Source organism: Urocampus carinirostris, chromosome 3 (genome assembly GCF_059441175.1).
Source record: "Urocampus carinirostris isolate Australia breed hairy pipefish chromosome 3, RoL_Ucar_1.0, whole genome shotgun sequence".
Classification (NCBI taxonomy): domain Eukaryota; kingdom Metazoa; phylum Chordata; class Actinopteri; order Syngnathiformes; family Syngnathidae; genus Urocampus; species Urocampus carinirostris.
In genome coordinates, this window is record NC_142351.1 from 2,565,221 (window position 1) to 2,589,265 (window position 24,045).

A 24,045-nucleotide genomic window follows, 5' to 3' on the forward strand; every position below is an offset into this window, starting at 1 on the left:
AAAAATTCTAAAGGCTTCGGCGCTGCTGATGAGTAAGTTATAAATTTCTTGGAATTAAATCACCACTAACCACTAGATGTTAGGAGTAGCTTTGACCAGATCTATGTCAACACATAGTGCCGCGTTTTGTTCCCCTTTTTCGCCGTATTACTCTGTAGGGTGGTGAGTAGAAAAGCAAAGGCATAAGTACAGAATGTTAACGCTTCAAATCTTTATTCTTTCAAAAAAAAAAAAAATGACCAAGGGCCTTCGTTGGGATAATGTATCGTAGGACCCTGCGATCACCATGACGACCTGAATCATGTGATCCGGCACCCGAGACATCAGGGCCTGAGAATTTTTGCAAAGTTCATGCATAGGTTTAATGTTCCTGCAATCAAATGTTATTTTTCAAGCAAAATGCCCTTGTGTTAATGGAAAGTATGGTTTAGGTATTCTAGGTATCAAAAATATAGATATTTAAAAAAAAGCACCGAGTCGAAACTTCTGCTTGAAATGCTTATTTTGCCAGGAGCCAAGTTTTCCGGGAAACAAGTATTTTCAAAAAACTTGGCAATGTCATCAAATCGACTAAATCAACTGTTGTCTCATGAAAGATGACTGTTAAAGCTTTCTTTTGGTGTGCCCTATGCCTGGATAGCTACAGAGCTAGATGTTCTATAGGCCATCAAAAATGAGTCAATATGGCCAACGTCAGCTAGCATCAACACTTCCCATTTGAGAGAAACGTCTGGCACTAATCAGAAAAACTCGCAGAGAGCTGGAAAGACCACCAAGACAACATCCCATGATCTGAAACCTATGCGAGGGCAAGGAAAAACTAAAAAAAAAATCCCAGCATGAGAAACCTTGAGAATGAGCCACACTTGAGGTCATCTCCTTGACAAAGGGTGTCGTTTGAATATATATATATATATATATATATATATATATATAAAAAGAAGCGTCTGTGCATGTTTCATATTTTCTGCAATAACATTTCGTTGATGAATGGTATGGTAGCTGTTCATATCACTTGTTTTTGTTGATGAAGAATGCTTGATTGTGGTTGATCTTTGTGGTAAAAAGTTGACGTCATGGATGCTTACAGGCATTTCCACAAGCTGCTCACATTCATTTTTTAGTTTATTGATGAACAAGATAGTGGAAAATAAATTGGTAGGTTATACGATTTCAATGTCTAACCATGTTGTGTAATTTGGACTGGAGTAAAACTACAGCTGTGATGGAAATAAAAAAATTGTTGTGCGAGTCATTAATCTTGGTGTGGCACACTGATTTACAAGGACATTTGAAAGTGGCACGCCACACCAAAAAGGTTGTCAAGTCAAGTCACATTTATTTATATAGCCCTTAAGAACAAAAATGTCTCAAGACTGCACAACCTACACCTAACTCTAGGTGTAACTATCCCCAATCCTATTTCGGACCACTCAATTCAATTTGAGATTTCTGACTCTTTTATGGCCAAAATAACAACACATTTCCAAATGGCTCTAAATTATATTTATTTAGTTCAGAATCTAATTCGGTGGTTACCAATTCGGTAGGCAGGCGGTGCTCTCGGTTTCCAACACAAATTCATTTGATATAGCCTGTGTCTAGCATTGATCATGAAGGATGCAACTTTAAACACAATGTGTTTTCAGCTTTAAATGATCGATTTTGTAGTTCGTTGATATTGATAATGATTGATCAGACCAGAGAGTAATAACATCGACCAACAAATAATGCACGCAGTTTGATTTCATTAAACTACGTTTTATTCACGACAAAGAAAATTGAATCAAACGAAAGAATAAAGCACATTGTTGACACAAGCACTCACTGTTAGCAAGCTGAAAGGTGGAAGAAATGATGCAACAGGTTAACAGTAATGATCAATGACCTCGGTTTGAAGATAATAAACTTATTTCAATGATCAGGGATTGTTCTCATAGCGCGCCAACATGGGATGAGGTTGTTGCACTAACCCTTTTTGTTTACTTTTGAGAACAAAACGTCCCTCAGGAGAGGGGTGTGTGAGAAGCAGCACATGGCCAACAAGGAAGGTGAGGAAATAAAGTTTCCCATCTCTTTTGGCGGTGGACTTCACGGGGATGGTTCTCATCAGGACGACAGGGACGGAGATAACCACAGGCTCTCCAAGCTTTGTTGCTCTGGTGAGAACAGGCCCCAACCCTAGGGACGTAGGCCGGCGATCTTATTGTTTCATAATTGTAATTGTTGATAACAGGCAAAATTTTATGCAGATAGATGATAAAATAGATCATCTATCAAGAAACATGACACATACACAAATCATTAATCTTTTGACTCCATATGAAGACTTTAGGGTTTCAAGTCAAGTCACATTTATTTGTATAGCCCTTGATCACAAAAATGTCTCAAAGGACTGTTTTAAAATTTTCATTATACAGCAGGAGAGCCTGCTCACTTCCTGTGATTTAATGTCGGTTTTTTGATGTGTTGGCAAAGTCAGTGGTTAGGAAAAGGTGAGGGGAAATAGTTTTGTGGCAGTTACGTTCCTATAGACGGCCTGTATGATACTTGGTCAATTAAGTGTTTTTAAGTTACAACTCTTTGTGGATGTTTGACCACAAATTGAGCAGGCAAAAGGCTTCTCACCAGTGTGGGTTCTAGTGTGTTTTTTTAAGTCCCCGCTGTCAATGAATCTTTTACCATAAATTGAGCTAACGAATAGCTTCTCTCCAGTATGAATCTGTGTGTGTATTTTTAAGCTCCCACTCATAGTGAATCTTTGACCGCAAACTGAGCAGAAAAAAGGCTTCTCACACGGGTGGGTTTTTTGGTGTGATTTTAAGGCCCAATTATATGAGAATCGTTTTCCACAAATTGAGCAGAAGAAAGGTTTCTCACCGGTGTGGGTTCTAATGTGTTTGTTTAAGCTTCCACTCACGGTAAAACTCTGACCGCAAGCTGAGCAGGAAAAAGGGTTCTCGCCAGTGTGGGTTCTCATGTGTCTTTTTAAGTCCGTACTCCGGATGAATCGTTTTCCAAAAATTGAGCAGACAAAAGGCTTCTCGCCAGTGTGGGTTCTAGTGTTTTTTTTAAGATCCCACTTTTACTGAATTAGACCACAAACCGAGCAGGAAAAAGGCTTCTTGCCAGTGTGGGTTCTTGTGTGTAATTTTTAGTGCCCATATGGATTCATTTTTCACCACAAAGTTAACAGGTCAAAGGTTTCTCACCAGTGTGGGTTCTAATGTGTCTCTTTAAGGTTTCACTTTTAGTGAATCTTTGACCGCAAACTAAGCAGGAGAAAGGCTTCTCACCAGTGTGGGTTCTAATGTGTCTCTTTAAGCCTCCACTTTTAGTGAATTTTTTACCGCAAACTGAACAAGTAAATGGCTTTTCCCCGGTGTGGGTTAGTGTGTGTTGTTTTAAGCTCCCACTTGTAGTGAATCGTTGACAGCAAAGTGAACAAGAAAACGGCTTCTCGCCAGTGTGGGTTCTAGAGTGTTTTTTTAAGCTCCCACTGTCAATGAATCTTTTATCACAAACTGAGCAGGCAAAAGGCTTTTCGCCAGTGTGGGTTAGTGTGTGTTGTTTTAAGACCCAACGCAAGGTAAATCTTGAACCACAAACTGAGCAGGAGAAAGGCTTCTCCCCAGTGTGGGTTCGTGTGTGTTTTTTTAAGCTCCCACGCTGGGTGAATCTTTTACCGCAAACTGAGCAAGAAAAAAGCTTCTCGCCAGTGTGGGTTCGTTGGTGTGATTTCAAATGTCCATTTAGGGTGAATGTTTGACCACAAATTGAGCACGCGAAAGGCCTCTGCCCAGTGTGGGTTCTAGTGTGTACATTCAAATCTCCACTCTGGCTGAATCTTTTATCGCAAACTGAGCAGGCAAAAGGCTTCTCCCCAGTGTGGGTTAGTTGGTGTAATTTCAAGTGTTCATTTCGGGTGAATTTTTTACCGCAAACTGAGCAAGCAAAAGGTTTCTCGCCAGTGTGGGTTTTTTGGTGTGATTTTAAGGCCCAATTCTGTGAGAATTGTTTTCCACAAATAGAGCAGACGAAAGGCTTCTCGCCAGTGTGGGATCTAATGTGCCTATTTAAGTTTCCACTTTTAGTGAATCTTTTATCGCAAACTGAGCAGGCAAAAGGCTTCTCACCAGCGTGGAATTTCATATGCGACTTCATATAAGACTTGCACTGAGAAGATGTGTTACCACCTTCCGACTGCGAGTCGCTTTCAGTGTTTGCGGAGTGGGACGTGTCAGTTTCCACTTGTTGACAGGGGCTGATACTTAGAGGCTCCTGCCAACCGTTATCTTCGGGTTGACTTTGATCTTCGACGGTTGAACGGACCCCGGTCACTAGCAAGACTGGGAAATCGTCCTCCTCTTTAACGCCAACAGGCTCCCCATCCTCTGTCTCTTGCTTAACGTGATAAGGCTTCAGATCTTCCTCCTCCTCCTCAATTTTAACAGCCAATACCTCTGGTTCCTGCCATGCAGTAGGAAGATATTTTTTGCTGACATCTGCAAGACACAAGTCACATTTATTTGTATTGCCCTTAACTCGTTCAGTGCCGTAACGTAATGTTTTCAGAAGTATTGTCCCCGAGTGCCAAAACGTAAAAAAAATGCTAAAGGCTTCGGCGCTGCTGATCAATAAGTATTAGGCCTCTGAGAATTAAATCATCACTAGATGGTAGGAGTGGCTATGAGCAGATTCCTTGGTCAACACTTAGTACCGCGTTTTGTTCCTGTATCCGCCGTATTACTCTGTATAGCAGAGTGTAGGTGCTGGCGTTAACTGTTAACGCTTCAAATCTTTAGTCTTTCTAAAAAAAAAATGACTAAAGGCATTCGTTGGGATGACGTTTCGTAGGACCCTGCGATCACATGTGATTATGTGATCCAGCACCCGAGACATCAGGGGCTGAAATTTTTTGCAAAGTCATGCATAAGTTTAGTGTTCTTGCAATCAAATGTTATTTTTCAAGCAAAGTGCCCTTGTGTTAATGGAAAGTATTGTTTAGATATTCTAGGTATCAAAAATATAGATATAAAACAAAAAGCACGGAGGCAAAACTTCTGCTTGAAATGCATCGTTTTGCAAGGAGCCATTTTTCTCAGAAGTTTTCCGGGAAACAAGTATTTTCAAAAAAACTTGGCAATGTCATAAATTCAACTAAATCAACTGTTGTCTCATGATAGATGACTGTTAACGCTTCCTTTTGGTGTGCCCTTAGCCTGTAAAGCCACAGAGCTAGATTTTCTGTAGGCCATCAAAAATGAGTCAATATGGCCAACATCGGCTAGCATCGGCACTTTCCATTTGAGAGAAACGTCTTGCACTAATAAGAAACAGTCACAGAGGGCTGGAAAGACCACCACGACAACATCCCATGATCTGAAACCTACGCGAGGGCAAGGAAAAACTAAAAAAATCCCAGCATGAGGAAAATGAGGAAACCTTGAGAATGAGCCACACGTGAGGTCATCTCCTTGACCAGGCCGTAATGGATGATGCAAAGACAACAACAGAAAACGCACAACCGACATCCGTGTTTTTCCATCCCATAGGAAGAGTCTGGCTCACGCCTGGGGTTTACTTGGTCCTTCCTGGGTTTCTAAAACGTGTATTATGAAAAAGAATTATTTGAAATAGAAATTAATATGAATTTCATAAATACATGAAGTTATTACATTTTATATGTAGGAGAAACGCTGCCAGATGACTCAACTTACAGGAAGTGACTGAACTCCCCAAGGGATGGATTGGCCTATGGTCAACCAATTCATAATGAAGTCCGCCTCCCACCGAGAAATCGCACACTCCAAATTAACTTTTCTCGCTTCCGGCCAGCGAACACGCTCGACACGAGCTCTCGTGCCATTTTAAGTTCTCCCATTTTTGGAGGAAACGTCATTGGGTGTCATCCCAAAGGATATGCAGAGAGGAGATATGGCAAAAAGGCAACACTCTTTATTGCATTGCTCAAAACAACTCGTGAAAACTCGTGATGGTCGCCTGCCCGGGCTCATTCGGTGACTTCCTGCAACCTCATCATCTCATGACTTCCGCCAGATGTCTACAAACAATAGGCTTTTGTCAGCTCCAAGACTGTTTGCTTCAAGTTCATTTCAGGTTCAACTTTCCTTATCCTTACTTATTGGCAGCACAGTAACACATGTTTTGCATTTATTTCTTAGACACGCTCAAATGAACTCATTTTTTTTCATATTTTTGGGGGTTTGTTCCGCTCTGAACAGGCCTAATAAAAGTAACATTCCGGCAGATAGGCGCAATGGAAAACAGCATGAGGGCTCTTTGAACTCGGTTTAACATTGCTCACACATCCTTAATAGAGAAAGCATTTCACTTTTAAGAAAAACTCACCCACCTTTTAAGTCTAGAATTAAACACATGGCCGTGTAAAATCCCATACACACGAATAAAGCAAAATCATCACTACAATCACTTTAATCATTTATTATGTGTAAAAATATACGTCTTTGATAAGAATCAGTGAGAGAGACGCCCGGGTGTTTTACAACTCGACAACCCAACGTAGAAATGTGCAGTTTGAATCCTTGAAGCGTGTGCCGAGTATTTTAGAGGAGTGCTTCGTGTAGCGCGAGCCAATGTGTGTGTTGATGACATAAGCGGAGTCATTTGAAGCCCCGCGAAACGCGTGTGCCATGTCATCGGTTCAGAGAATGATTCGCTAGCAAAGAGTGTCGTTTGAATATATATATATATATATATATATATATATATATATATATATATATATATATACACATATATATATGAAATGAAATGATCCGCATTTCTATAGCGCTTTTCAAGTCAATGACTTCCCAAAGCGCTTTACATTGTGCTTCACATTTCCCAATAGCGGCCGTGATCTGTGCAGCCATGTAAGGCGCTAACCTGCTTATTGGGGGTATTTAGGGTTCAGTGTCTTACCCAAGGACACTTCGACATGTAACACGGACAAGCCGGGATTCGAACTGGGATCCCTTAATCCTAAAACGATCGCTCTACCTCCTGAGCTACTGCCGCCCCATATATTTCATCTAATCTCATTAGCTGCACCACTTATCCTCAGTAGCGTGGTGCCCAGCAATCATCGGGCAGTGGGCAGGGGACACATGAAAATAATTTTTTGGATGAAGAATGGTTGATTGTGGTTGATTCTTGCTGTAAAATGTTAACGTCATGGATGTCTACAGGCTTTTCCAGAAGTTGCTCACATTCATTTTTTAGTTTATTGATGAAGAAGAATAGCGGAAGACAAATTTGTCATTTATACGATTTCAATGTAAAACCGTGTTGTGTAATTTGGATTGGAATAAAACTACAGCTGTGATGGATATAAAAAAAATTGTTGTGCGAGTCATTAATCTTGGTGTGGCACACTGATTTACAAGGACATTGGAAAGTGGCACGCCACACCAAAAAGGTTGTCAAGTCAAGTCACATTTATTTATATAGCCCTTAAGAACAAATTGTCTCAAAGGACTGCACAACTTACACCTAACTCTAGCTGTAACTAGCCCCAGTCCTATTTCGGACCACTTAATTCAATTTGAGACCCTATCGAGGAGCCTAAGCCTGAGTTTTTCTAGCCCTGGCCTCAATCCTATTTTGGAACCTTAAAATAAGTTTTAAACCCTGATTTGAAGCCCAAACTCTATTCCGGAACCTAACCTGTTATGCCGAGAAATGCGCCCCTGCCGAGATTTGCATCCCGTATCTACTATAACCACTTTTACCTGGTTTTATCTCACTTTTATATCACTTTTCGGGAATATAATGGCGAACATGTAATTCCATAATGATCCATATTGTTAGAATGTGATATGGTGAAATTGTGAATGTGTTTAATGGCTGTTAAAAGTGTCGATAAAAAATTGTTCAAACCTCATGTAGATATAATAGGATATGATGAAATTGTGAATGTGTTTAATTGCTTTTAAAAGTGTCAATAAAATTGTTTAAACCAAAAAATAACCAAAACCACTTCGTCTTGCATTTGTTGGAAATTTAATGCAACTTAAACCATTCCAATCTTTGTATTTGTTGTGAATGTAATCGACCAGTAATGCACACCGTATACAAATCACTTTTGAGCATGTAGCATGTTTATTTTGCCTTTTTCTACTTAAATTCGCTCGTATTGAAACTGTTATGCACTCTACCATAAAGCTTATTATGGTGTGCATTACCATTCGATTACATACACAACAAATGCAAGACAAAGTGGTTTTGGTTATATGTTTGCCATTACATTCCCGAAAAGTGATATAAAACGAGGTAAAAGTGGTTGTAGTAGCTACGGGATGCAAATCTCGGCAGGGATGCATTCTTTGTCATAGCGACCCTGATGTCAAGGATGTAGCAGAAGCGAAAATGACGGACCTGCCCCGTGCTGCTTGGAAACAGTGTCCAGTCGTCGACATTCTCGCTCGGTCTCCTCTTTGTCTCCCCGAAGCTTCTCTTCAAGAGGTCCTTCCCCACTGGAGCACATTTTCTTTGCTTTTGAACAACAAAAACCGCAACGAGGTGTCGCTCCAACTCGGGAGTACAAAGGACACACCTTCGAAAAGGACCGCAAAGTGATACTTCTGTCGAGTTTACGTCGTTTGAAGTCGACTACAGGACTTTTGGTGGTTTTCTCGACATTCTCTTTTTCGGTGGTGGTGCGGCAGCCATGACACCTTCACCTTCGAAACACCATTGCAATGAATTGTGGGACACAGATACAAACAGAGTGCTGTAGCAGCTCCCGAACTCGTGTGCCTACGTGGCGGCCATTTTGGTCGGGGCAACTTCGAGCAATGGATGTACACTGAAAAGAAATCACAATCTCCTCATTTTAAAACAGATTTCCATTTGGGTAACTTGTTGTCATCAACGTTACGTAAAATTAGCTTGAAAACATTGAAAAAATTAAAAAAATATTCATTAAAAAAACCTACGTTATTAAAACATTATCTTATGACTGGAATGCAGATATTGTTAGCAGTCTCTTGTGCGCTGCTAACGGTAAACCACGACGTTTTGGTGCTCCGCAAAAAAAAACAAAGTTTATTAACAACATTAAAACCAAAACTGACAAAAAGTGCAGCATACACAGTAATGTAATCGATCTTGTGAAGGTGTCTGGGTTTATTTTCGTTTTGTTTCTGTCGCCATTTATGTTAGTTTTGCTGTATGTTGTACTGAAATGCTAATTCTCCTTTATGGATGTTGACAACCAGCGGAGGTGCTAACCACATGGTGTGTGTTCTGTGTCGCTCATTGCAGGTCAATTGTTCCTGTTTTTACACTCGTTATTGTAATTATTTCTGTTTTCACAAATATATAAACAGGATGATGTTGATTAATTTTCTGATTAAAAAATATGACGAGTTGAAGTCATTGTAGAAGTTAAAACCACTATACGATCACTTGTTAAAAGTATCTTGTTAAAATGAATGTTAAAATTATTGTAAGGGTTGATTTTCTGAACTATATTGTATGTCAACTGAAAAGAAAACTAGTTGTTTGATATGCTTTGAGCAGCCTACAGCGCGCTGCTAACGATATTGAGAACAAGCGGTGGTGCTAACCACATGGTGTGTGTATGTTGTGTCACCCATGTTTCCAAAAGAGGCTATTTGGAGAAGACCAGTTTACAGTTCGAAAACCTCTGCAAATGTGTATTTTATTTCGGCCATTTTTTCACAGAAATTGCGAGAGTCGTAAACGCTTAAATTATCGTTCCGCATCAATCCCAATTCTGCATACGTGCGCATAAAAATGGTGCGTAAAATATATCACTGGTGGGGTTACGAACACTTATTTCAGGGTTTCATTTGCATACGATAGACACATCTTCATACTGATTTATTTCAAATTGTATTGGCCAACCAATGTGTCGATTATGAAATGATCTGCATTTATATAGCGCTTTTCAAGTGAATGACTTCCCAAAGCGCTTTACATTGTGCTTCACATTTCCCAATAGCGGCCGTGATCTGTGCAGCCATGTAAGGCGCTAACCTGCTTATTGGGGGTTCAGTGTCTTACCCAAGGACACTTCGGCATGTAACACGGACAAGCCGGGATTCGAACTGGGATCCCTTAATCCTAAAACGATCGCTCTACCTCCTGAGCTACTGCCGCCCCAAAATTATCATTTGACCTGCTCGCGATTGGCTAGAGTTCTTCGGAAGTAAAGGAAGCGTTGTCGTTTTTAGCAATACAGACTGGTATAGGCTAATGCGGGCTGAGGACCGAGAAGCAATTGGCCGAAAAAGTTGCCCATCAAAAGAAAATAGTTTTAGAAGTCTGTTTATTTGTAAACGGGAATTAAGGGGCTAAACACACAGCTAGAAACAAGGCAGAGATACTTTTCGACTGATTTTTTTTCATCCATCGGTATTATGGTGTGTTTTGGAGTAAACCTTTTTAGGATGTTATGTACTATGATGGAACTTCATGGCTGCAAGACCATGTCCTTGGTGAGCGACGTCAGATTTAGTTTCAGGGATGAGTACATTCCGAAATCTTGATATGTCGAATGGCAAGAGTTGAAGCTTCGGACTCATTTGAACATTATTGGTTTTGATTGTTAAAGGGGCAAAAAATTGGGCAACAGATGGGTCACGTTTTGGATATTCTTCATATTCATATTTCAGTTTCATGTTGTCTTACAATGTGGTCATGGTGATTTCGTCTCAACTTCATCTTAGTCCAGGAAAATCCAAGTCCCTTTTCTGTGGTGCTCTCAGTTCCCGACACGAATTCATTTTAAATAGCCCGTGTCTAGCGTTTATCATGAAGGGTGCAACTTTAAACACAATTTATTTTCAACTTTAATCGATCGATTTTGTAGTTTGTTTATATGGATAGTGATCAGTCCAGAAGAAAAATAACATTGACCAACAAATAATGCAGTTTGATTTTATTAAACTACATTTTATTCACAGGTCAAAGAAAGTTGGATCAAACGAAAGAATAAAGCACATTGTTGACACAAGCACATAGTGTTAGTAAAGGGGAAGGTGGAAGAAATGATTCAACAGGTTATCAGTAATGATCAATGAACCCGGTTTGAAGATTATAGACTCTTTTAAATGAACAGGGATTGTTTTCATAGCGTGCCAACATGGGATATTTGCCCAAAACACTAAAGACAGGATGTTGCATGACCATTCTTGTGTACCTTTGAGAAAAAAAGTCCCTCAGGGGAGGAGTGTGTGGGTAGCAGCACATGGCCAAGCAGGAAGATGAAAAAATAAAGCTTCCTATCTCTTTTGGCGGTGGACTTCACGGGGGTTGTTCTCATCCCGACGAGAGGGACAGAGAAACACAGGCTCTTCAAGCTTTGGGGCTCTGGTGAGAACAGGTCTCAACCCTCGGGATCTAGGTTGGCGATCTTATTGTTATAATAATTATACTTGTTGATAACAGGCAAAATTGTATGTGGACACACAAGGAAATAGATCATCTATCAAGGAACATGACACATACGCAAATCATGAATCTTTTGAATCCATATGAAGACTTTGGGGTTTCAAATCTTTATTATACAGCTGGAGAGTCTGCTCACTACCTGTGAATGAATGTGGCTTTTCTAATGTGGTGGCAGAGTCAGTGGTTGGAAAAAGGTGAGGGGAAATGGTTTTGTGGCCGTTATGTTCCTATAGACGGCCTATATGATAATTAAATGTTTTTAAGCCCCAACTTTCAGTAAATGTTTGACCACAAACCAAGCAGGCAAAAGTCTTTGCACCAGTGTGGGGTAATTTATAGTGTCCAATATGGATGATTTTTTTTTTCACCACAATGTCAACAGGTCAAAGGCTTCTCGCCAGTGTTAGTTGGTGTAACTTCAATTGCCCATTTTGGGCAAATTTTTTACCACAAACTGAGCATCCAAAAGGCTTCTCGTTAGTGTAGGTTCTAATGTGTTTTGTTAAGTTCCTACTCTTAGTAAATCTTTGACCGCAAACTGAGCAAGAAAGAAGCTTCTGGCCAGTGTGGGTTAGTCCGTGTAATTTTAATTGTCCACTTTGGGTGAATCTTTTATCACAACTGAGCAGGAAAAAGGCTTCTCTCCAGTGTGGGTTAGTTGGTTTAATTTCAATTGCCCATTTGGGGCAATTTTTTTACCACAAACTGAGCAGCCAAAAGGCTTATCGTTAGTGTGGGTTCTGGTGTGAATTTTTAAGCTCCCACTTGTAGTGAATCTCTGACCGCAAACAGAGCAGGAAAAAGGCTTCTCTCCAGTGTGGGTTCTGGTGTGTCTTTTTAAGCTCCCACTTGTAGTGAATCTTTGACCACAAACTGAGCAAGAAAAAGGTTTCTCGCCAGTGTGGGTTAATGTGTGTATTTTTAAGTTTCCACTTGTTTTGAATCTTTGACCGCAAACTGAGCAAGAAAAAGGCTTCTCGCCAGTGTGGATTAATGTGTGTGTTTTTAAGTGTCCACTTCTAGTGAATTTTTGACTGCAAACTGAGCAAGAAAAAGGCTTCTCCCCAGTGTGGGTTCTGGTGTGATTTTTTAAGCTCCTATTTTCGGGGAATGTTTTACCGCAAACTGAGCAGGAAAAAGGCTTCTCTCCAGTGTGGGTTCTGGTGTGTCTTTTTAAGCTCCCACTTGTAGTGAATCTTTGGCCACAAACTGAGCAAGAAAAAGGTTTCTCGCCAGTGTGGGTTAATGTGTGTGTTTTTAAGTTTCCACTTGTTGTGAATCTTTGACCGCAAACTGAGCAAGAAAAAGGCTTCTCGCCAGTGTGGATTAATGTGTGTGTTTTTAAGTGTCCACTTCTAGTGAATTTTTGACTGCAAACTGAGCAGGAAAAAGGCTTTTCGCCAGCGTGGAATTTCATATGCAACTTCATATAATACTTGCTTCGAAAGGTTTTCCCACCCTGAGAACATGTGTCACCACCTTCAGCGTTTGCAGAGTGGGACGTGTCGTCGTCATCCGTTTCCAAGTGTTGACGGGAGCTGATGCTTCCAGGCTCCCGACAACCGTTATCTTCAGGTTGACTTTGATCTTCGACGGTTGAACGGACCCCGGTCACTAGCAAGACTGGGAAATCGTCCTCCTCTTTAACGCCAACAGGCTCCCCATCCTCTGTCTCTTGCTTAATGTGATAAGGCTTCAGATCCTCCTCCTCCTCCTCAATTTTAACGGCAGGCAACTCTGGTTCCTGCCGCGCAGTAGGAAGATATTTTGGGCTGACGTCTGCAAGACACAAGTCACATTTATTTGTATTGCCCTCAACTCGTTCAGTGCCGTAATCTACGTTTTCAAAAGCATTGTGCCCGAGTGCCAAAACGTAAAAAAAATTTAAAGGCTTAGGCGCTGCTGATCAGTAAGTATTAAGCCTCTGGGAATGAAATCAATATGATAAATCACCACTAGATGCCAAGAATGGCTTTCTTCGGATCGTCTTGTAAATTGTTCATAAGTGTGACTCCGCAGACGGACACTCACATATTTTTCCTGGTGGTTCTCACCTTTGAGATTATGAATTGACAACAGACCCTTAATTTATAATTCCCCTCATTCCGAATGAATCATTTATGGATGTTTTCTGGCACTATGTTTTTGTTGACCTTAAATCGCAGTTGTGCAGTGAAAACTTTGACTAAATCATCTAATTTTAATCATTTGGACTACAGGAATAAAATGTGCGTATGATCCCGATATCCTACCTTGTATATGGTTCTAATTGCACGATTTTGGAGAATTAAAAGGGGCTAGAGTCAATTTTTGGAATGATTGCCCCAGACTTCTGCACAATATGTTAAGTATGGCAGAACTACAGAACAATATAGTAAATACAATGCATTATAGTTTAAAACGAATTTGGTTATATTAATGATTGAAATGCTTTTAGATACTTTAGTTTGTATGTGTCTGATGAACATTACTCTATTAGTTTTGATTGTTAAAGGGCCAATGAATTTGGCTACTGAAAGGTCACGTGCTGCATATACTTATAACAGTTCATATTTCAGTTTAATGTTGGCTTACAATTTGGTCATGGTCTCAACTTCATCTTGGTCCAGGAAAATCCAAGTCCCTTTTTTCAGGTGGACATATAAATTAAATAACTTTGGACCCAGGATAGAACCCTGTAGTACTCCACAACAGATGCAGAGAAGTATTCAGATGACAACTGTCCCAATTTCATATTTTTCTTCCTCCCCGTCAAACCACTTTGAATCCATTGCAAAACCACGCCCCTGATGCCATATCTTTCCAGTTTTTTTAATAGTATATAACGATTATTGGTATCAAATGCTTTTTAAGTCAACAAATACCCCGACTGCGTCTCTTCATTCATGTTTTCTTTTTTTGTTGACAAACCTCACTATGGTAACTTTAGGGGGGTTCTCACCTCTTGATAATGGATGGCATGCTTCTATGTCCTCAGCATGGATCGATATCCCTTTATGACTCATAAAAGCAATGACATGTTGCTCAGCCGATTCTTGATCAGCATTCGTTGCAATAGTTTATTTGCCACAGCCTTGGCATAGGTCCGAGGTTTGATGTCCAGAACGGTGATGATAATAACTCTGTGCTTTCTCCTTCCGAACCCATAGAAGCCAAAATCGCGGCGCACATTAGCGGCTATGTTAGCTTCACATGAATTGAGCTGTCTCGAAAAGTTTGCCGACCGCTTCTTTGGTATTTCCGGACTTGCCCTTTGGGGCTGCACGATTTTGGGAAAAAAAGTGGGTTGCCATTTCTCAGACTAGAATTGCAATTTCGAGGCGATTTTTGAATTTCTGTGCTAGGTTTTTTTTTTCCAGGGAGAACAAACATTGTGACGTGTAAACTTGACTCGAGAAGACGTACTTAGAGATAGAGTTACAAAATAGCAACTATAGATGTAAAAATCAAAACAGAACTGCAGTTGGATAAATACTCTAACTTGTCATTATACAAAAAGACAACGAAATTGGAGGGTTATTGCTTTCAGGGAAAATAAACGATGGAGGGACTGGCAAGCTCCACGCTAGAGTCGGGTCCCCGCGACTTCTGCGATGTCTTTGTGATGATAGACGAGAGTCACAAATGTAGAGGTTTTCCACGAGTGGAAGCGAGTCATCTGTCCACGGGTAATGGATCTGGCGTTTGTGACGAGCCACGTTCGGCAGCGCCGGCTTAAGAGTTGTTAGCAGAGCGGTTAGCTTTCCACTGCCGATCAGTCAATTCCGGGACTGGATTAAAATACAGGGTGCATCCTCTGGTGATCGGCATTTCCTTGCGCTTTTCGATTTAATTAATTTATTTTCAATGTAACAAGCCGCTAAAGCTAAAATGTGGCGTTTGTTTTGGTGGCCATCTTTGTACGCGCCGCTAGGCTGACCGGCAGCTTACACCAGCCTCTTAAAGTCGCGCGTACACGTCTTGCAAACTTTGCCTCGCCTTTATTGCTTGGTCCCATTAAAAAACCCGCTTCTGATTGGCTGGCGCTGTTAAACTATTTTTGACGGCCAAATACTCGGTCAATCAAATAAAAACTGGAAGTATGAATCCTCGGAGAAAAAACGCAGTGGTTTGCGGTTACGCTATCGCACCACGTCACATCGTGATATGGATTCGATTTCGGTTCATCGTGCAGCCCTTCTTACTGCTGTCACTCGGTATAAACACAAAATAAACCGACTTGGGAGACTACGCCCTTAGGGTGTGAAAATACACGACATCAGAATACTGAAGCGGTGCCTGGTTTTGAAAGTAAACGTTGCGTTGCCATGATGACCACATAACAGAAGGTCCGCTTTGGTTTGCCTCGATTTCTCAACAATTCGGTCAAGGGGGAAAGAAAATAGACTGTGATCAGCGATGATAAAAAGATTTGCGAATATGAAAAATATTCACCGTTAGGCAAATATGTCGTCTGAGAAACACTCCTAGCGCATGTGACTGATTTAGAAATAAGGTACGTATTTTTAAAGAATGAGCGAGACAAAAGCCCGGACCTTATTCGAAAGGAAAGTATGGTGAACGTTGACGGCCATATACAAGATGTCAAGTGTTGTGGAAAGTAAATAACTAAGGATAAGGAAAGTTGAACCTGAAATGAACTTGAAACAGTTTTGGAGATGACAATAGCCTATTGTGTGTAGACATCTGACAGAAGTCATGAGCCGGGGGCAGGCAACCATCACGAGTTATTTTAAGCAATGCAATAAAAAGCTTTCCCTTTTTGCCTTATCTCCTCTCTGCGTATTTTTGGGGATGACCCCCAACGCCGTTCCCTCCAAAATAAGGACGTTGCAGAAAGTAAAGAGACCAACCTGCTCTGTTCAACACAACTCGGAGTATCTTGTAAACAGCTCCTGGCAACTCTGGTTCCTGCCACGCAAAAGGAAGATATTCTTCACCGATGTCTGCAACACACAAGTCAAATCGCATTTATTTGTGACGCCTTTATTCAAAGAAACTCACTAAAGGGAAACGTAGAACACCATTGCAACATCAACCTGATATGAAAGCTACACGAGGGCAAGGAAAAAAAATCAAAAAAGTCAGCATGCGGAAAATGAAGAAACCTTGGGAAGGGACCGCACATTAAATATACAGGAAGTAATGGAAACAGGGTTCATCCATCTTTTTCATGGCTAAATTTGAGCACTTTTCAAGCACTCCCAAAGCCATTTTTGTATTTTTCTCCAGTACCTGCAAAGGAAATAAAAATCCAGCAGCCATCAGAAGAAGGTTTTTTGTTGTTGTCTTTGATGACTAAAATGAAGTCGGTATCTTGCTCCTAGCACATACTTTCAGCTATTTTGGGATTTTCCTATCCATGACCTACGATCTTTGTGTGTAAAAGGGCTGCTTTAAAGTGACATCAATTCTGCCATTGTGCTTCCACAATGCCCACACCGATTGGCCACATCACACTTGTTTACAAACACAGAAAGGGCTCTGAAGGGGTTGCGTAATCATAGAGTTCCATAAGAAAGGCAAAAAAGAATGTAATTGTGTATAAAATTCAGAAAAATTAGCCAAATTTGGACTCATTGTTATGATACGAGTGCATTCAATCCTTCAATCGACTGCTGATCTTTTGCTTTTTGTATTACTTATTTGAATTCGTATTTTTTGTGTGCTTATGTGTTTCTAAATCGGTCAAGATAGAATTGCAAATTGTTTTTTTTATATTTTAGCACCGAAGAGTTAATATTTGTAATTGATATGTTCATGTTTTATGTTTTGCATTTTCAGGGATTTTGTGTTCAACGTGTAAAAAGCTTATATTGTTTTGTATTGTACAATTTGTTTTTGTAGATCAGTGAATATTTTGATTGAATGTGTCCTTTGGGGATCCCCTGCAAACATATATGGCTAACTTTTGAGTAATTTGGTGAGTAATGTTATATTATTATTGATAATACATCATTAAAAACAAAACTCGGAGGAGCTGTTTGGGAGCCAAGAAGGCCGGCTCTCCTCAGTAAACCGAATTAGAAGAGCCAGTTTACTAAATAGAGTTGTCCTCTTGAGCTGCTTCTCCATTTATTGCATGATCTCTGGAGTCAGACTGCCGATCTAGTGGCAATGGCGACCATTTCAAACACCTCACCCAAAACTCAAGCTTTTCGCTGACCTCGAAAACACAACATTTAATATCAAGCATTTTCGAGGCTTTCAAGCACTGGTTACATAGCAATTAGCAATATAGTATTTACTAATACGCAAAAGGAAAAGGCAAACGAGGGCCGAGTCCCTGAAAATGTTTATTTGACAGTGCTGTGGCCATTAGTGGAAGCCACGGCAAGCAACTCGTATCCTTTGTGAACGAAGGGTCTTGATGAGCCAACTCTTGGAAGTGAACAAAGGGAGCCGGCTCCCCTCCAAGACACCCGATCCCCCTCTTGTGATTGGCCGCTGTGCATTTTTAGGGAATCCTGTGTGGTCGACTTTAAACGGTTTGGGCATAAAAAAAGGTTCCAATTGTTTTGGATTTTCTCTTTTTTGGGGGGGAGATTTTGAAATGATTTCATTCCCTCTTCTGTGTTTTCCAGTGTTGATGTGTCAAGTCCCATTTCTTTCTTTGGCCCTTAATCACAAGATGACACTTTGGACTGCACAGGATTATAATGACACCATCCCCTGATCTGAAACCGACATACGGGCAAGGAAAAACTCAAAACCTCAGCACGAGGACAATAAATGTTGTTTATTCTTTTATCTCTTTATCCTTTATTATATTTTCCTCTGTGTTTTTTTTTGTCCTGATTCATTTCCTAGCACGATGTTACAAAATAATTGGTAATGTAGGGACAAAGCAAAAAAACAACCGGGAGAGCCGTTCGGGACCCGAAAGAACTGGCTCTTTTTCGTGAGCCGAGAAAGACGATTCTCTGAAAATAAAACGGGATCTCTACAAGTATACTCCGGTCAAAGACGACACGGCGGTGGTTTGTATTCCCTCCCAACATTTCAAATTCTTTGACGTACGACGGCTTCTTTTTAAAGTAACTGAGATAAGTTACTTGATGACTAGTTACTCTGGACAAAATTTCAGAGACTATCTCAGTTACTTTTTGGTAGAAGTAGTCAGTAACTATGACTGACGACTTAAACACCAGTCTTAAATCTTAATTCAAACATCTACGCACACTCGTGCAGTTATCATGTACACAGTACACCGTATAAATGTAACCCACTCGGAAAAAGACGGGTTACAAAAGATTCGGGTTTAGTTTGTATCGTTTCTTATTTGCATTTTGACATTTCGTTTTGGAAACCAGAAGCTCGATTTTGAAAGGAGATCAGAAATTTGCCAGAAAGAGATCGCAGGCACGACCATCTCGTGTCCGTGAGAGACAAAAGTAGAGGATCCTCGGCAAGGATATTTGGGAATTCGACAGATACCGACAGGACGATAAATATATTTAAAACGTGGTTATGTTGTCTCAGATACAGCGGGGCCTCTCTCTCCCTCTCTTGGACGCTACCCACGGATAAGGGACTGGGGGCTAAGGCACCGAAGCAGCGTTCAGGGATCAGAATGGAGATTTTCATTTTCAGCTGAAATAGCCAGGGTCCAGGGGCCGCAGGCCCCAGCGCGGAGATATGTTAACAGCATTTATCTTATTTGCTATGTGAAAATTGCACTAGAATGAATTCAATCCAACAAAACAGAAACCATGTATTTTATATATATATATATATATATATATATATATATATATTAAAAAAATAATAATATATTGACATTAAAAGCATTTGTAATATTGAACATGATCATGATGATACAAAATAATTTATTTTAATCATGTTTATAACAAATTTTAAATTTTGTTTATCCTGTTCTAAATATTGTATAAACACAAAAGATAAAATCATTTCATAAATAAATAGATTTATAAATACCTCAGATTGGGATTTTCTGTCACACAGGGGAACCAGTGGTTGACTGCTGCTAGTATTTCAAGTGGAAGGATTGGGAACGGCCAATAATGTTGAACCGGTGGTGTTACTGTTAGTTTCGCTGCCGATTTGAAATGCGGATCAGAGTGCATCGTTTGATCGCCGGCAAGCTATTTTTGCTTTGTGCTTGTTCATTTTAGCATGATCGATCCGTGCCACACAACCTCGCGTACCATAATTGATCAGATCGACACAGTATAGACACTTTGCTTTCCCTAGGACATCACACTTTGCGATGAACTGGCTCAAAGTTTCTGTAACTTCCTCGATCTTTGCGCAGATTTTAACGTTTACTGTGACAGTCTTCTCCAGCCGTGACCACTTCAATTTATTCTTGATTCCTTTATCAATCTCGGAGACAAAAGCCTTGTCTTTTCTTAGTATTTACTTTTTCAAACACTCATTTCACCGTTTGAAAAGACCGGAAGGAGCGCCATGTTTGAGAAAGCCAATGCTCTGAACAAAAGCTCCGCTGATTGGTTATCAGCGAACCTATCGACCAATGGTAGGAGTCGACCTATTTGTTAGCTAAACCACGTTGTGTGTTATAGATCTAATGCGCTGCGCTTCTTTTTGCCGATTTTTCTCGCGATCTCTAACTGCTAACTTGGGGTGATGAAACAGTCACGCATCATACCTCACCCCCCCAAAATATTTTCTCATCGAATTTAGACGATTTACGGGAATGACCTTTGGGGTTCAAAAACAGCGGAAATCCGCGGATCTGCGGAAAATTCTGATCCCTGAACGTTAGAGCGGAGTAAACGGTGGCGTCTCTGCTAACGCACGCCTGTGAATCAAGACTGCTGGCGTAGACTTATCATAACATTAGTTTGTGTGTGTTTGCGATTGAGAGCGTTAAAAGCACACCAGAGCGATGAACTGTTACATAACATTTGTTAATCAATCCGGTTCTGAAACGGGAGTGCCCAAACTTTTCGATTCTAAAGCTCAGTTGAAATTGCGATGCACTTTTGGTTGCAAGTCATGTTGGTATTTATCATTTTTACGTTTAAGCTCGATGGCCTCAGGGGTAGGACGCCTGCCTCGAGACTGGGAGGTCGCCGGTTCAAGCCTCGGCCGACTTACAAGATTGGTACTCATTGCCTCCCTGCTTGGCGCTCGGCATTGGGGGGATTGCTCACCTAATGACTCCCAACACATCAGTTGGGTTGGGCGAGGGGGCTGGGAATCCCCTCCTCTGTATCGATTTCCCAGAAAGAGTCAGAAAAAGACTTTAGCCACCTCCCACTAGGGGGACATTGCTCTAAAACGGATGTAATAATAACTTTTGTTTCGTTGAAATTCCTGCTGAGATATTGTATATTTTTGTTTAAGTGTCCTGCAATGACGAGTCCAACAGTGCCACCCGCTGGTATGGGGTAAGGTTTGGTTTGGGCTTGTGATTTTGTGATTGAAAGGCGGGGGTTGTTGGCAGTCTACAGCGCGCTGCTAACCGTAAGCCACGATGTTTAGTGCTCCACAAAAAGTTCATTGTAAACGCAAAAACCACAGCTGACAAATCTCTCAACATGCACAGTAATGTGATTGATGTTATCAAGCTGTTTGGATTTATTTTCGTTTTGTTTCTGTCGCCTTATATGTTAGTTTTGCCGGACGTTGCATGTTGTGCTAAAATGCTAATTCCCCTTATAATGTTGAAAGCCAGCAGAGGTGCAAAACCACGTGTTGTGTGTGACTCATTCATTAAAGGTAAATTGTAACCGTTTTTACAATCTTTATATACACACATAACTCAATCAATTTCTTCCCGCTCTCATTTCTTCCTGGTACTCCATATCTACCAATCACATTTTCAACCGTTTCATCAGCCACTCTAGCATTCAGGTCATTTTATATTTTCTCATATATATAAAAAAAGGATGATAGTGGTTAAAATTCGGTTTAAATAAAAATATGTTGAATTCATTGTAAACGTTAAAAAACACTATACGATCTCTTGTTAAAAGTATCTTGTTAACGTGTATGTAAATATGTATTGTTATGGTTGATATTCTAAAATTGATTTTATGTAAACTGAAAAGAAAACTATTTGATATGTTTAGGGCAGTCTACAGCGTGCTGCTAACGATGCTGAGAACTAGCGGAGGTGCTAACCACGTGTTGCGTGGGACTCATTCATTGCAGCAACTTTATTAAAAACCTCATCATCCAGTCCAGCCTGAATGTGGATCTTTGGTGGCACAGCGGTTACAAATATATATATAAAGTTTGGATGCTACTTCATACCAGTTGCTACTAAACTTCATTTTATTTATGCACTTTTAGTATTTGCTAGAGGTGAAAAATTAGTCATTTACTGTAAAAGGCTGAAGAAAGTTGTATTTGAATTAAAACCCACTATTCATTCTTTCTTTTGAATCACTAATTTTGAAGTTTGGGAAGCATTGTCACTGTATCAGAAGGGAAAATGACGAACCTGCCCCGAGCTGCTTGGAACCAGCCTCCGGTCGCCGAAGTTCTCGCTCGGTCTCCTCTTTGGCTCCCCGAAGCTTCTCCTGAAGAGGTCCTTCCCCACTGGAGCACATTTTATCCGAATTTGAACGAATAAACGCTCCAACTCGGCAGTTAATAGAACAAACTTTGGAAAAGGACCGCAAAGTGATACTTCTGTCGAGCTTACGTCGTTCGAAGTCGACAACAGGACTTTCTCGACCTTCTATTGTTCGGCAGCCATGACACCTTCTCCTTCCAAATCCCACCGCAATGGATTGTGGGTACTTTTAGCACGGATCACATGCTGCATTCAGAAAATTGGTGTTTCGGGTTTTCCTAGCAGATACGACCGAAAAGCGTCTCAAGAATGTGTGAAATATGGGTTTTCTAACCCCCAACCAGGGAAATATCATTAGAAGGACACACGAGGTGGGAAGCCCTGGTTGCAAATTGGGGGTACATACCTTTTATCCTGGTCGGAGTTTGGAAGAATCAGTTGTCGTCTTTTCGGGAACGCAGCGACAGAAACACATAGAAGACTAGATAGCTAGGTGCAAAAATATCTATCGAAGCTTGGAGTTATGTGGACATTGTAAACTTGGCAAAACAATTAACGCGACTTATTACGCAAATTTAAACAAAATTAAAGTGTAACGGGACCCAGGTGGATGGGCTCGCTCCAGATGGTGATACACATTTTTAAAATATATTTTTGTTGTTGTTATTTTACATCATCTGCAAAATAGATGATTAATTTCAGTCTCACACGACACCATTTCATTGTTGGCATTAAGGTTCATTGATTGAGTAAGTCTCGCTAAACCACGTTATGTCCCGCGAGACTTGGCCAAAGCACCCTTCGCTGACCCGTGAGACTTTGCCATCTAGCGGCGATATATTGGTACTTCTCTTACACTTTTCTGCTACTATATAAAGATATTTCATAGCTGTCAAGCTGTACGTTTTGCCGTACGAAGTACGTTTGTGATGCATTTGAAGACGTGTACGACCTACGAGAAAATATGTAGGGCCATAATGACTTAATCATTAATTTGTCAATCAAGTTTGGGTCTGGTATTTGCTCATGACATTTCAAATGCAAGAAGACTTCTCAATAAGTGGCCTTGCCGTCATAAACTTGTCCTATCAGTGGCACTGTTGGGACTGTATCATTTCTAAAAAAATGTCATCACGGGAAACATTGGATTTTCCATAATCTTTCTCATATTGGGACTAAGATAGACTCTAGTACAATTGTTGTGAAATGCTTACTAGTTTCCATGGCCTTCCCTTTGGACCACTTGGTCAAATTATCTCCAGTTTTCCTTATGAATGTGGTCCATGCCCTGCCTAAATATATGTACCCTTCATACCTACTTGTATATCGGATTCATTGATCTGAAGGCCGCCTTTGACACCGTCTGCCAATCTTCACTGTGGAACATCCTCTCAGCTCTCGGAGCACCACCCAAGATCATAGCCCTGTTCAAGCTGCTCTACAGCAACGCAGAGAGCTGTGTCCGTATCAACGGCATTGACTCCGACTTTTTTACCATCTCCAGCGGCGTTCGTCAAGGCTGCGTGGCTGGTCCCGACCTTTTTAATTGCATCATCGACCATCTGATGTTCAGGGTTAGTGAGCGCATCCCCGGAGTGTCTTTCGGCAACTACCACCTGACTGACCTGGAGTATGCTGACGACACCATCATGCTCAGCACTTCCTACAGCCAGCTGAGAGACGCTCTGGGCATTTACAGCGAAGAGGCAGCGCGGCTTGGCCTCCAAGTGAGTTGGACGAAAACCAAGTTCATGTATGTCGGTGATGGACCAGATCCACCTCCCATCCAAATTGGTAGCGACATCGTAGACCCTGTCAAGAGCTTTGTGTATCTGGGGTCCATGGTGACAGACAATGGGGAACTAAAACCAGAGATTCTCCGCAGATGAGCCCTGGCAGCATCTGCTCTGCAGTCTCTCTGGAAACCACTCTGGCGGCACCAGACCATCGCACGCAAGACGAAGCTCCGCATTTACAACCTCGCCGTACTCTCTATCCTGCTTTATGGCTCAGAAACATGGCCCCTGAACGACACCCTGGCCACAAGAATCGACGTTTTTTGATAGCAGGGCTTTCAGAACCGTCGAGAACAT

At 40.9% G+C, this 24,045-nt stretch overlaps 3 protein-coding genes across 7 annotated transcripts in view; all 3 read right to left on the reverse strand.

Annotated features, from left to right (window-relative positions):
• The window catches only part of LOC148368286 (uncharacterized), a 105,556-nt gene that overhangs the window by 22,524 nt on the left and 58,987 nt on the right, over positions 1-24,045 (reverse strand). The window lies entirely within an intron of this gene.
• LOC148368287 (uncharacterized) lies at positions 1,772-8,700 on the reverse strand. 3 transcript variants are annotated; one of them, XM_088330364.1, is made up of 3 exons: positions 8,401-8,700; positions 4,197-4,505; positions 1,772-2,181 (listed from the first exon to the last, which is right to left on the reverse strand). In XM_088330364.1, exons 1-3 carry the CDS (start codon positions 8,507-8,509, stop codon positions 1,922-1,924), a joined length of 678 nt encoding a protein of 225 aa, XP_088186490.1. In that variant the 5' UTR covers positions 8,510-8,700; the 3' UTR covers positions 1,772-1,921. The 3 variants fall into 3 exon arrangements, with proteins under 3 accessions (XP_088186490.1, XP_088186489.1, XP_088186487.1); XM_088330363.1 differs by having other exon boundaries at positions 4,137-4,505; XM_088330361.1 differs by having other exon boundaries at positions 1,772-4,505.
• On the reverse strand, positions 10,916-22,669 carry LOC148368288 (uncharacterized). Of its 3 annotated transcripts, none has more exons than XM_088330370.1 (4): positions 22,359-22,669; positions 21,878-22,198; positions 16,296-16,388; positions 10,916-13,221 (listed from the first exon to the last, which is right to left on the reverse strand). In XM_088330370.1, the coding sequence occupies exons 2-4, from the start codon at positions 21,984-21,986 to the stop codon at positions 12,029-12,031; spliced, it is 1,395 nt and encodes a 464-aa protein (XP_088186496.1). In that variant the 5' UTR covers positions 21,987-22,198; positions 22,359-22,669; the 3' UTR covers positions 10,916-12,028. The 3 variants fall into 3 exon arrangements, with proteins under 3 accessions (XP_088186496.1, XP_088186495.1, XP_088186497.1); XM_088330369.1 differs by having other exon boundaries at positions 21,878-22,230; XM_088330371.1 differs by lacking the exon at positions 22,359-22,669 and having other exon boundaries at positions 21,878-21,975; positions 22,082-22,181.

Bases quoted from the DNA above. Each gene is read 5' to 3' on its own strand.
- LOC148368287 (XM_088330361.1), bottom strand. From the start codon at position 8,509: ATGTGCTCCAGTGGGGAAGGACCTCTTGAAGAGAAGCTTCGGGGAGAC. The intron at 4,506-8,400 runs GTCCGTCATTTT...TGTGTCTTGCAG, and splicing joins TTCCAAGCAGCACGGGGCAG to ATGTCAGCAAAAAATATCTT.
- LOC148368288 (XM_088330370.1), bottom strand. From the start codon at position 21,986: ATGTGCTCCAGTGGGGAAGGACCTCTTCAGGAGAAGCTTCGGGGAGCC. The intron at 16,389-21,877 runs GTTCGTCATTTT...TGTGTGTTGCAG, and splicing joins TTCCAAGCAGCTCGGGGCAG to ACATCGGTGAAGAATATCTT. The intron at 13,222-16,295 runs GTTGGTCTCTTT...TGTGTCTTGCAG, and splicing joins AGTTGTGTTGAACAGAGCAG to ACGTCAGCCCAAAATATCTT.